Here is an 11,024-nt window from a genome sequence, read left to right on the forward strand (position 1 = left end):
CACTTCCACATACCCACCCCCCTGTGGGAGCGCAGGAAACGGGGAAGCCGATTGACTGACATTTGTTCATTGAACTGTATGTATTTGCATTTCAGATACGCTTGTGCAATTGCACGTGCTGACCGAGACGCAAGGAACTTCACACTACACCTTCGCATGACGACACGGGTTGCTGGGAAACCGTACGGACGTAAGAGCATTTATGACGACTTACTATTCTCGTATAGCCCTGCGCTTTTCCCCCGCTACTGTAGAAACGACTGCAAGAGAGCATTTCTTTTTATTCTTTTGAACACGATACGGCACAAACAAACAACAACAAGACCGAACAAATCAAGTCAGCAGTCAGGAGGACGCTGGATGCGTCTAGTATTCATCTCCTTCTTCGCCTTCTTCTCCGGCCTCCTGAGAATCGACACCGACTTCCTCGTAGTCCTTCTCAAGAGCGGCAAGATCTTCGCGCGCCTCGGAAAATTCGCCCTCTTCCATGCCTTCGCCGACGTACCAATGCACGAAGGCACGCTTGGCGTACATGAGATCAAACTTATGATCGAGACGAGCCCACGCTTCGGCAATGGCCGTCGTGTTGGACAACATGCAAACGGCACGTTGCACCTTGGCCAAATCGCCGCCAGGAACGACGGTCGGAGGCTGATAGTTGATGCCGACCTTGAATCCGGTCGGACACCAGTCGACGAACTGGATAGTGCGCTTTGTCTTGATGGTAGCGATGGCAGCATTGACGTCCTTAGGCACGACGTCGCCGCGGTAGAGAAGACAGCAGGCCATGTACTTGCCATGACGAGGATCGCACTTCACCATTTGATTCGCCGGCTCGAAGCAAGCGTTGGTGATTTCGGCAACGCTGAGTTGCTCATGATAGGCTTTCTCCGCCGAGATGACGGGAGCATAGGTGGCGAGAGGAAAGTGAATACGCGGATAAGGCACCAAATTGGTTTGAAATTCGGTCAAGTCGACGTTGAGAGCACCGTCGAAGCGCAATGACGCCGTGATCGACGACACGACTTGAGCAATGAGTCGATTCAGGTTGGTATACGTCGGACGTTCGATGTCCAAGTTGCGACGACAAATGTCATAGGAGGCTTCATTGTCGACCATGAAGGCGCAGTCGGAGTGCTCCAGAGTCGTGTGCGTCGTCAGGATTGCGTTGTACGGCTCAACGATGGCCGTCGAGACTTGAGGTGCCGGATAGACGGCAAACTCAAGTTTGGATTTCTTTCCGTAGTCCACGCTGAGACGTTCGAGGAGAAGGGACGCGAAGCCCGATCCCGTTCCGCCGCCAAATGAGTGGAAAACGAGAAATCCCTGGAGACCCGTGCATTGATCGGCAAGCTTTCGGGTCTTGTCCAGAACGATGTCGATCATTTCGCGACCGACGGTGTAGTGGCCGCGAGCGTAGTTGTTTGCGGCATCTTCTTTGCCCGTGATGAGCTGCTCCGGGTGAAACAGCTGGCGGTAAGTTCCCGTACGAACTTCATCTAAAATAAGCGTCACGTGAGCGCTTAGCGCGCTAAAATAACGTGGGTAATTATGACGTCAGGCGGGAACGCAATGTTTCCGTTAGCAACCGCCGTGAAACACAAAATGGCGGACGAGTTCGCGAAGGCGCGAGGTGAGACACGCGCTACGTAGGGATCGTTTCGCTGCATTTCGCGCGTCTTACCGACGACCGTTGGTTCTAGATCGACGAAAACGCAACGCGGAACGTGTTTGCCGGCGCCCGTTTCGCTGAAAAACGTGTTGAACGAATCGTCGCCTCCGCCGAGGGTCTTGTCTGAGGGCATTTGACCGTCTGGCTGAATGCCGTGCTCGAGACAGTACAATTCCCAGCAGGCATTGCCGATTTGGACTCCGGCTTGTCCAACGTGGATCGAGATAACTTCACGCTGGAGAGAGAGCGAGAATTCGCGCGATGTCGAGATCGAGGCGATTGTGGTTACTTACCATGGTTCTGATTTGAGTACGCTTACGTCGAGAGCGAAGATCTCAGCAGCGTCTTGCGTGCGAAAACACAGGTGACTGAATTCGGGGGTAACCGTTGGTACAGTCGAAAGACCGGTCTTGATTGGTCGTTGGTGCGTAATGCGTAGAGGGGGCCCTGCGATTGGTCGCCCAGCTCAATGCAATTAAAGTGTCGATGCGCTAAGCTCGAATGCGCTACACGACATCGTGGACGGAGAAAAAAACGTCGTGAAATCCTCGAATGGCTTTATACGGACGGCTCTTTCGATTGCACGCGTTACGGCTATCCACAAGAATGTCGACGGAAGCGGCAAATAAACCAGACACTCCCTCTGACACAAGTCCCAAGTGGAAAACGGATAGAGAAGACATGTTCGCCGCAATGAATAAGAACAAACAGTTTACAAGCCAAATCAAAGCGGCATTTCACGGCACTCCACCTCGAATCGTGGGTCTCTGCAAGTCGGAATGGCTGCGAAAATCGGAAATCCTCGAGAAAGCCGGCGTAGCGCCCGACGAAGCCCAATTAGCCGCTTTTCGACTTCCGGCGGCACTCGATTTCGACGCGAAACGCATGCGCGATTTGGTGCCCGTTCTAAAAGCGTACGGTTTGAATTTGAGACGCCTCCTGAAAAACGCTCCCCTCGTCGCCGCACTCGATCCAAAACAGGTTGAAAATATTTATCCAGTTGAATTTTTGATCTACTATTCGCGAAGGTGGCAGATAATTTGAAGAAATTGAGCGACGTCGGCTTGACCCATTCGCAGATAAGTATGCACACAGCCTGGAAGGGTCTCGATTTTTTTTTTAATTCTTTATCAAAGGATCGTTTCTCTATCTTGCGCCCTCTGCACTTGGCCTTCCGTTGAGCCAGTGGACTGTACAGCGAGCTGAGCAGCTGAAGGTCTTCTTCTTCATTATCAATCGATTGTTTTTTTTTCATTAGGCTTTCATTGCAGGAAATGGGATATGCAAATGTGACTATTGGCGAGGCCATAGATAAGGCTTTGCGGCTGGTGAATTAACTAATTCATTAACTAATGGCGTGGTCTATATTTGGATGATGTTTTAGAGATCGTATGCAGCGGCTATGGAGATCAGTGGCGAGGACAAAGGCGAAGATGAAATGTCTTGTTTCTTGCACGATTTGGGAGTTCCAATAGATCGAGTGCTGTCCAAGTGTCCAAGTTTCTTCAGTGAAGATAGTAAATAGGAAAGAGTTGCGCAATTCGAAGAGCAATAACGTTTTTTAGTTGATCACATTCGGGAAATGTGTGACATCTTGTGCAGTCCTCCCCTATTTTGCTCCACGGAGAATCTGTCGCGTATACTCACCCAAGTTCCGCACCTGTTTCCACAGTGGACAGAAGTATGACACGATTACATTCATTGTAGATGTCTTGCAGAGCAATACCTCTATAGCAATATCTAGTGGATCAGTTAACGGATTTGATAAAGATAACTCAAACTCCAGACTTCTTATTGAATCGAGTACACCACTGGCTGTGCATAATAGTCAAGTATCATTATTATTATTTATAGCTTCTCCATTCGACCGCAACTGTCCTTGACGTCCTAAAGCCTCCTACAACAGTCAAAGAACGACTGCAAGTGATGGAAAAACATGGACTGACGCAAAACGAGCAACACAGTGAGAAGATAAGACTCTAGAAGATTTTTTTATGAGGATTGGCTGCTTAGGAATACTTTGGGCTCATTCCTTGTACTTCAGTTTGGAGCTGAACGACGTTGATCGGCGTTTGGGGGTGCTGCTGGGTCATGGGGACATAACCCATCGAACGTTTTTGGAAAAACCCGGAGAGTAAGTAAAAATATTCTCTTACAAAGTCTGTTTTGTAGGTTCGTGTTTAGAACTGCTGTCATGGGATATCATCGTTTGATTGCGCGTCTTGATTTTGGCCGTCATTATGACGTCAGAAAACGATTGTATCATTGATTGGCTGACGTAAGTTTATTTTTTTATTTTTTAGGCAAAAAGGCTTGCAGAGCTGGGCATGAGAAAACTGTGTCACGTCCGTGATGAAACATACGCGTCATTTGTGAGTGCAACACTGTAGCCAATCAAACACCTGATTTTTTGTTTGTCTCTGCAGTATGGAAAGACTTTGAACGATTATTTGGAATTCGTGAAAAGGGATACGAAATATCTATCTCCGTCTGTGCTACGCACGCGCAGTCGAACAAGATGAACCATATCTAATCGCTCCACAATGTATTTAAAAGAAATTACATAAATTAAGTAGTTGTAGAGACAGCAAAGACTCTGGATATCTCTGATGGGATTGCTGGACTCCCTGAGGAGGGAAGCAGAACAATCCCAGGCCAGCATCAAAGTTCATCGTGAGCGCTATCTGTATGAGTGTCATTAGGAGAGGGAGTTGGATCATTTTCATCTGAAAATATCATGAGGAAAGTATACAAGATCATAAGGTACTTATACCGGCATTTGAATTTTCCGTTGGTTCATCGTCTTCTTCTTCTTCTGGAATTGGTACACAGGTTCCGTCCTCTCTATTGTAATCTGGCTTGCAATTGCATTCGTATGATCCAGGACTATTTATGCATTCTTCGTTTTCGTCGGTGCAAGGTGACGATTGGCATTCATCAATATCTTTGATGGTCCAAAGAAAAGTAAGTACTGTAGCTCCTTCTCTCACACGAATCCCATACCTTCGCATCCAGAAGTGCCATTTATCTGATACCCAGCAGCACAGTCGATGCACCCCTGGGATCCTTCTCCTAAGCATGCTGTCCCACAAGCAGGATCACACACTATGTACATAAAAACGAATTAGTCATTATTATAATAACGAAACGCCTTTTCCTTGTACCTTTGCACTCGTATGTACCAGGAACGTTGTCACAGTAGGTTCCCTTTTCGCATAAAGTTGCGTTTTCTGCACATTCGTTCACATCTTCGCATGTTGTTGAGTTTTCCGGTCTGATGTAGCCATGTGCGCATGATTGACACGATTCTGGTCCAGCCCCAGTGCAGTTGTCAGCACAGGCTGCATCACAATCTAAAAATTATTACGTAAATTGTTGTTGGATTGAATTTTGAAGCAATACTTTCACATCTGTATGATCCCACTGTATTGATGCAATACTTCCCACCTTCACATGGAGACTCGATCTCACATTCATCAATATCTGTTAAATAATTAATAATAATAATAATCGCGGATAACTAAGGGAAATGGGACCTTGGCATCCTTCCTCTTCGGTCATGTTCCACCCTGCCTTACATTTGTCACATCCAAGCTTGCCAGGCCCGTGGCAAGTGAGGGCACACGAATAGTGGCACTCTGCGCAAAAGCACACATACAATAAACATCAAGGTTTCAATACGGGTTCATACTTGTGCAATTCCCATCTTCCAACTCGTTTTTGAAATATCCCTCGACGCACGTGTCGCATATATCACCTTGGTAACCCTGATCACACGAGCAACGTCCAGATCCACTTCGCTTCCCCTCGCCCTGAAGAACTCCAACCTTCGCGAGCCCCTTTCCCCTCCAAATAATCAAATTTACCAAGCAACTTCCTCTTTCGCTACACGGCTTTTCCACGCCCCCGGGACATTCTATAACCCAATAATTTTACGTGAAAAATTATTGTCGTTCTACTGTACGTACCTTTGCATTTAGGCCCGTACGTATTTTTAGGACAGCACACTATTATAAAAATCTTGACAAACGTTTCGTACATACAGTATGTATTGCCTTCTATTTTGTTTTCACAGAACCATATCTGTAAATTTTTGTTATTCTGTTGCTCCTTGAACCACCATTCTTCCAGAACTTCCTCCTTCTCTTCCAGCATCGTATTACACTAGAAAAGGAATATAGATTTACTGAGGCAAGACTAAGTATCATTACATACAGAGTGGGAATTTCTTTCGCACACAGAATCAAGTATTTCCACCAGACGAGTCTCACTGAAAAATTCAACCAGATGAATTTATATTCTTTCATTCATTGAAATTAATTTTAAGGAGTAAACGAACAGAGGTATGAAAAATTTTTATAGTGACACTCCCTGTGATAACCAACAGAGAATTTCTTTCTTTCTTGCCTCGTAGCAAAAGATCCTAGTCTCGTTTCCTCCCAATCAGAATTCCCGCCGCCGAAATTCGCCCCAGCAGTCTTCTCCAAACCCTAGAGAATCGCACACACGACACACGTGGCTCTCTCACACCATGAAGATGTGATGTCGCTCGTAGCGGCCTATCTCTCTAGCTACCTCGTTGAACGACTTGACGAGATTCGTACATGTGTCGCAGGGATCCTCTTTCGATCGCACGCATCCCAAAACGACGCCGAGACAAAAGAGGATCGAAATCGAACCCATGGAACGAAGGCGTTTCGAGGAAATCCAACGGCGGAGAAGCGTAACGAATAAAAAGGTAGGTATGACGTGGACACTCGGACTAATCTGGGATCTTCGTTTTCTCAAACCAATCAGCGATCTACAAGTCACTGCCGAACGCCCGGAAGCGAAGCAGCCAATCAGCACGAGCCACGCCGATCACTGCACCTTACATACTCCCCTCACACGACCTCGTCGTCGCACTTCTGAACGCGCTCGAAATCGACGTCGGACCTCTGCAACGATGAAGTGGAAATGCATCATCGTGCTCCTACTCGGAGCTCTCGTCTTTTCGGGTGAGAAAGAACGTCGATAACGTCGTTATTGCAATGCCACGTGGACCTCCGCAGCTTTCGCCGACGATAGCGACTCCGAATCGGACGCAGCCGAAGCGTCCGACACAGGAACGGTGGAAGACGACATAGGAAAGAGTCGAGAAGGTTCCAGAACCGACGACGAAGCGGTGGAAAGGTACAAAAAAACATCGAATCTCACGCGAATCGTAGTAAATTTAAAATTTTTCTCAGGGAAGAAGAAGCAATACAGGTCCGACTGGACTGCACGTCGACGCTCGAGCGTTGTTTCTTACTCGTTTTTTTTTCGCGTAGCTCGACGGACTGAGCGTAGCCGAAATGAAACAGCTGAGAGATAGCGCGGAAAAACACGAATTCCAAGCCGAAGTAAATCGAATGATGAAGCTCATCATCAATTCGCTCTATAGGAATAAGGAAGTGAGTCGAAAAGAAACGCCGGTTCTCGGGTTTTCAGTGTAAAAATCGTGATTCAGATATTTTTGAGAGAATTGATCTCGAATGCTTCGGACGCTTTGGATAAAATTCGATTTTTGTCGTTGACCGACAAGTCGGCGCTCGGCGAGACGCCGGATTTGACGATAAAAATCAAGGCGGACAAGGAAAATCACGTTCTCCACGTCACAGATACCGGAATAGGAATGACTCGCAAGGATTTGATTAATAATTTGGGTACTATTGCGAAATCGGGAACCAGCGAATTTCTCGCAAAACTTCAGGTTGAGCGGGAGGGAGAAAATGAAAATTCAATTTGAGTTTTTTAATTATATATCGTTGATTAGGAGGCGGACTCTGACCGCTCCATGTCTGAACTCATTGGTCAGTTTGGCGTCGGTTTCTATTCATCTTTCCTAGGTAAGTCGAAAGTGAAAAACGCGAAGAAACAAAATATATAATTTTTTTGCAGTGTCGGATACTGTTATTGTGACGTCAAAAAACAATGACGACAAGCAGCACATTTGGACGTCAGATTCGGCTGAATTCAGCGTCGCCGAGGATCCGCGTGGCGACACGCTGGGACGAGGCACGACAGTCAGGTAGATAGAAACAAAGTTTTGTTGGCTTTATTTAAAAATGCCGTTCTCTTAGTCTTCAGTTGAAGGAAGAAGCCCACGACTTCTTGGAGGCGGATACGCTGAGGGATCTTGTGAAGAAGTACAGCCAGTTCATCAACTTTCCCATCTATTTGTGGACGAGCAAGGTATGATGCCATCAGAGTCTTGTCTTCATTAGTGCATGATGGGATATAACTTGAATTCTTAATTTTCGACGTGATTGGTCTATTTTACTGACGCGTGGCTTATTTGTGTTGTCTAATTTATTTGTTTTTTTGGTCCTGTTCTTCATCCGTCTTTCGTTTTTTTAGACCGAATCCGTTGAGGAGCCTCTTGAAGAGGAAGAGGAAGAGCCGGCGAAAAAGGAAGGCGAAGAAGAGGAGGAGAAAGAAAAGAAGGAAGGGGAAGACGAAGACGAAGAAGTTAAAGTGGAGGAGGAAAAGGAGGAGGAAAAGAAACCGAAAACGAAAACGGTGAGGAGAAGAATATGAAACTACGTGGGAAAAACGCGCAAGTTTGGAAATGATTTCAGGTGGAGAAGACCGTTTGGGATTGGGAGTTGATCAACGAAAGCAAACCCATTTGGAGCAGAAAGTAGGAAGACAAGTCATTGTAATTCCCTGGTTATTTATTCTTCTCTAGTTTGAAAGAGATCACTGATGAAGAATACGAGGAATTCTACAAATCGTTTACGAAGGTTATCTAATCCTAAGAGGTATTAGATATTTATTTATTTATTTATTTGTTTCTAGGAAGCGGATCCTCCTTTGGCTAAGACTCATTTTACTGCGGAGGGAGAAGTCACGTTCAAGTCCATTCTCTTTGTTCCAAAAGTAGGCAATAAATAAATAAACTAAAGATGACGTCAGTTTTTTCTCTCTCTCTATTAGGCTGCTCCTTCTGGAATGTTCCAGGAGTATGGAAAGAAGACCGACTTCATCAAGATGTACGTGAGACGAGTTTTCATCACGTCGGATTTTGAAGAAATGATGCCCAAGTATCTCCAATTCATCAGAGGAGTGGTAAGGAAAGAAAAAAAACGATGGCTAAGGGAAATAAAGCGACGTTCTTTCCGTTTCAGGTTGATTCTGACGATTTGCCATTGAACGTGTCACGTGAGACTTTGCAACAGCACAAACTTCTGAAGGTCATCCGAAAGAAACTCGTTAGAAAGGTGACGAGAACGAGATTTTTGATGCGTTTTCTTAGCATCATTTTTATCCCAGGCTCTTGACATGATCAAGAAAATTGAAGATAAAGACTACATGGAGAAATTCTGGCCAGAATTTGGAACGAACGTGAAATTGGGTGTCATCGAAGATCACACCAATCGAACTCGTCTCGCTAAGCTTTTGAGGTAAAAAAAAGAAGAACATCATATAGTAGAAAACAATATTAAAGATTGAATTTTTCAGGTTCCAATCGTCCCACGATGCAAAAGAATTGACTAGTCTCGCTGAGTACGTTGAGAGAATGAAGGAAAAGCAGGATCAGATCTACTTTGTTGCTGGGCAAAGCAGAGAAGAGGTGAGACAAGGTCTACAATACTGGCGTTTAAATGCTAGTCTCTTTTTTTTTTCAGCTGGAGCATTCCCCGTTTGTTGAGAGACTGTTGAAGAAGGGATACGAAGTCCTTTTCCTTACTGAACCTGTCGATGAATACGCCGTTCAGGTTTGTTTTTCGGCGTTTTCATTAAATAATAAATTAATTAATTGGCGGTGTTTTCTCTTGTAGAGTTTGCCTGAATTTGACGGAAAGAAGTTTCAGAATGTTGCCAAGGAGGGGCTGAAGCTCGGAGACGAGACGGAGAAGGCCAAAGAGAGGCAGGAAGCGTTGGAAAAGAAGTTTGAAGGACTCACCAAGTGGCTGAAGGAAACGGCGTTGAAAGATCAGGTAAAAATAGAAGCCGCAATTACATAAGTCGTTTATATTATTATCGTCCTTAGATCGAAAAAGCTGTTGTTTCAAACCGATTGACGGACTCGCCGTGCGCTCTTGTAGCCAGCTCCTACGGATGGTCCGGCAACATGGAACGCATCATGAAGGCACAGGCCTATGCCCAAGCGAAAGATCCCACATCAAAGTGAGCAATTGCAGTGGCCTAAATGCCCCTCTCCTATATGTGCTCTTACTCTTCTATAGCTATTACATGAACCAGAAGAAAACGCTCGAAGTCAATCCGCGACATCCCCTAGTGAAAAAACTCTCTGAGAAGATTGCAGTAAGTAACTCTTGATTGCTACGCACGTAGTAGTGATTATTTTTCTGTCAGGTCGACGAAGCAGATCCGACTGCTGCCGATTTGGCTAGAGTTATGTTTGAAACCGCTGTCCTTCGATCTGGCTACACGCTTCAGGTACGTTGTCGGGAATCTTCAATTGTGTATGGGAGATAAAAATATTTTTTAGGATTCTTCTGACTTTGCGTCGCGAATTGAGCGCATGCTCAGGCTGAGCATGAATGTTGACCTGGACGAGAAGGTCGAAGAGGAAGAAGAGGAGGAGGAGGAAGAGGAAACGTCTGAAGAGGTGGCAGGTGACGACGATGATGACGAATCGGCTAGCGAGGGAGGAGAAGAAACAGCAGACGAAGGGGAATCTGCTTCGGAAGGAGAATCCGCTTCGGAAGGAGAATCCGTCCCTGAAGCTGATGCTGCGGAAGACGAGGTAAAAGACGAGCTATGACGTTTGATGGAATAAGTAGGCAGATATACTGCTTTTTTTTGTCAATGGCGTCATAAGCAAATATATAAATGTCCATCGCTTATTCTCTCTGACGTGCTTTGTCTTCAATTAGAAAGGTGCTTTTTATTTCATAAACACGGAAGTAAACCGGAAGTTACAAAAACAAAAATGAACGTCCTCCCGCACTCCTTAGTTGAGGGGACCCTTCACCCAGGCCCCCATTCGGGGAGACAGTAACCCATCTGTCCCGGGGGTGCCTTTATATACCAAAGCACAGGTGGACCGCTATTGTAACCCACCGCGTCTTGCCCAAGTGGGGTAGCAGTTTATCACTCATGCCACTGGAGTAGGGGATTGAATCCCCTGCGTTTGCGCCGCGTTTAACCTCTCTGGCTCGAGTTGGGCCGGTTTTATTTAGTCACCTCGGGGCCCGGAGGTGAATGAGGACATCGGAAAGCTCTTCATCTGCCTCGTCGGTATGTCCATAGATGAATCTACATTCAAAAAACGCCTTTACGAAACAGCTCTCAGCTCTTACCTTCTTTGGCGCAAAGTCTGCTCCGCCCCTCCACAACAAATACTGTAAATAGTGTATAGATT

The 11,024-nt window shown here is 45.9% G+C and overlaps 4 protein-coding genes across 4 annotated transcripts; 2 read left to right on the forward strand and 2 right to left on the reverse strand.

Moving 5' to 3' along the window:
* Nucleotides 1–261: 261 nt before the first annotated feature.
* On the reverse strand, nt 262–2,118 carry LOC136185831 (tubulin alpha-3 chain). The gene is made up of 3 exons (XM_065973026.1): nt 1,966–2,118; nt 1,685–1,907; nt 262–1,499 (listed from the first exon to the last, which is right to left on the reverse strand). Exons 1-3 carry the CDS (start codon nt 1,966–1,968, stop codon nt 367–369), a joined length of 1,359 nt encoding a protein of 452 aa, XP_065829098.1. The 5' UTR covers nt 1,969–2,118; the 3' UTR covers nt 262–366.
* Nucleotides 1,683–4,252, forward strand: LOC136185830 (uncharacterized). The gene is made up of 12 exons (XM_065973025.1): nt 1,683–2,653; nt 2,701–2,755; nt 2,809–2,888; nt 2,944–3,000; nt 3,057–3,189; nt 3,238–3,353; nt 3,407–3,475; nt 3,527–3,635; nt 3,686–3,806; nt 3,857–3,917; nt 3,976–4,044; nt 4,099–4,252. The coding sequence occupies exons 1-12, from the start codon at nt 2,225–2,227 to the stop codon at nt 4,192–4,194; spliced, it is 1,395 nt and encodes a 464-aa protein (XP_065829097.1). The 5' UTR covers nt 1,683–2,224; the 3' UTR covers nt 4,195–4,252.
* LOC136185832 (cysteine-rich with EGF-like domain protein 2) lies at nt 4,203–6,471 on the reverse strand. Its single transcript, XM_065973027.1, has 13 exons — nt 6,248–6,471; nt 6,080–6,162; nt 5,888–5,942; nt 5,728–5,836; nt 5,641–5,679; nt 5,539–5,588; nt 5,364–5,484; nt 5,209–5,310; nt 5,075–5,155; nt 4,837–5,025; nt 4,676–4,777; nt 4,446–4,616; nt 4,203–4,398 (listed from the first exon to the last, which is right to left on the reverse strand). Exons 1-13 carry the CDS (start codon nt 6,353–6,355, stop codon nt 4,334–4,336), a joined length of 1,275 nt encoding a protein of 424 aa, XP_065829099.1. The 5' UTR covers nt 6,356–6,471; the 3' UTR covers nt 4,203–4,333.
* Nucleotides 6,472–6,508: 37 nt separating this feature from the next.
* On the forward strand, nt 6,509–10,506 carry LOC136185815 (endoplasmin-like). The gene is made up of 22 exons (XM_065973005.1): nt 6,509–6,669; nt 6,724–6,844; nt 6,901–6,919; nt 6,982–7,104; nt 7,161–7,403; nt 7,467–7,539; nt 7,592–7,721; nt 7,774–7,885; nt 8,051–8,212; nt 8,272–8,333; nt 8,382–8,436; nt 8,492–8,572; nt 8,630–8,761; nt 8,821–8,913; nt 8,966–9,096; nt 9,155–9,266; nt 9,322–9,411; nt 9,475–9,633; nt 9,687–9,823; nt 9,883–9,961; nt 10,013–10,096; nt 10,149–10,506. Exons 1-22 carry the CDS (start codon nt 6,618–6,620, stop codon nt 10,422–10,424), a joined length of 2,526 nt encoding a protein of 841 aa, XP_065829077.1. The 5' UTR covers nt 6,509–6,617; the 3' UTR covers nt 10,425–10,506.
* The last annotated feature ends 518 nt before the right edge of the window (nt 10,507–11,024 follow it).

The sequence above is a fragment of the Oscarella lobularis genome, chromosome 4, assembly GCF_947507565.1.
Source record: "Oscarella lobularis chromosome 4, ooOscLobu1.1, whole genome shotgun sequence".
Taxonomy (NCBI): Eukaryota; Metazoa; Porifera; class Homoscleromorpha; order Homosclerophorida; family Oscarellidae; genus Oscarella; species Oscarella lobularis.

What these genes read in the sequence shown, in the direction of transcription:
- LOC136185831 (XM_065973026.1), bottom strand. An exon ending in TCTAGAACCAACGGTCGTCG is followed by an intron (nt 1,500 to 1,684) that starts GTAAGACGCGCG and finishes CGCTTATTTTAG; the next exon opens with ATGAAGTTCGTACGGGAACT.
- LOC136185830 (XM_065973025.1), top strand. Translation starts at nt 2,225, where the DNA reads ATGGCTTTATACGGACGGCTCTTTCGATTGCACGCGTTACGGCTATCC. An exon ending in TGTTTCCACAGTGGACAGAA is followed by an intron (nt 3,354 to 3,406) that starts GTATGACACGAT and finishes ATACCTCTATAG; the next exon opens with CAATATCTAGTGGATCAGTT. An exon ending in ATTTTGGCCGTCATTATGAC is followed by an intron (nt 3,918 to 3,975) that starts GTCAGAAAACGA and finishes TTTATTTTTTAG; the next exon opens with GCAAAAAGGCTTGCAGAGCT.
- LOC136185832 (XM_065973027.1), bottom strand. Translation starts at nt 6,355, where the DNA reads ATGGGTTCGATTTCGATCCTCTTTTGTCTCGGCGTCGTTTTGGGATGC. An exon ending in GCGAAAGAGGAAGTTGCTTG is followed by an intron (nt 5,485 to 5,538) that starts GTAAATTTGATT and finishes GGAGTTCTTCAG; the next exon opens with GGCGAGGGGAAGCGAAGTGG. An exon ending in AACGGAAAATTCAAATGCCG is followed by an intron (nt 4,399 to 4,445) that starts GTATAAGTACCT and finishes TGATATTTTCAG; the next exon opens with ATGAAAATGATCCAACTCCC.
- LOC136185815 (XM_065973005.1), top strand. Translation starts at nt 6,618, where the DNA reads ATGAAGTGGAAATGCATCATCGTGCTCCTACTCGGAGCTCTCGTCTTT. An exon ending in AGAAACCGAAAACGAAAACG is followed by an intron (nt 8,213 to 8,271) that starts GTGAGGAGAAGA and finishes AAATGATTTCAG; the next exon opens with GTGGAGAAGACCGTTTGGGA. An exon ending in TCCAATTCATCAGAGGAGTG is followed by an intron (nt 8,762 to 8,820) that starts GTAAGGAAAGAA and finishes TTTCCGTTTCAG; the next exon opens with GTTGATTCTGACGATTTGCC.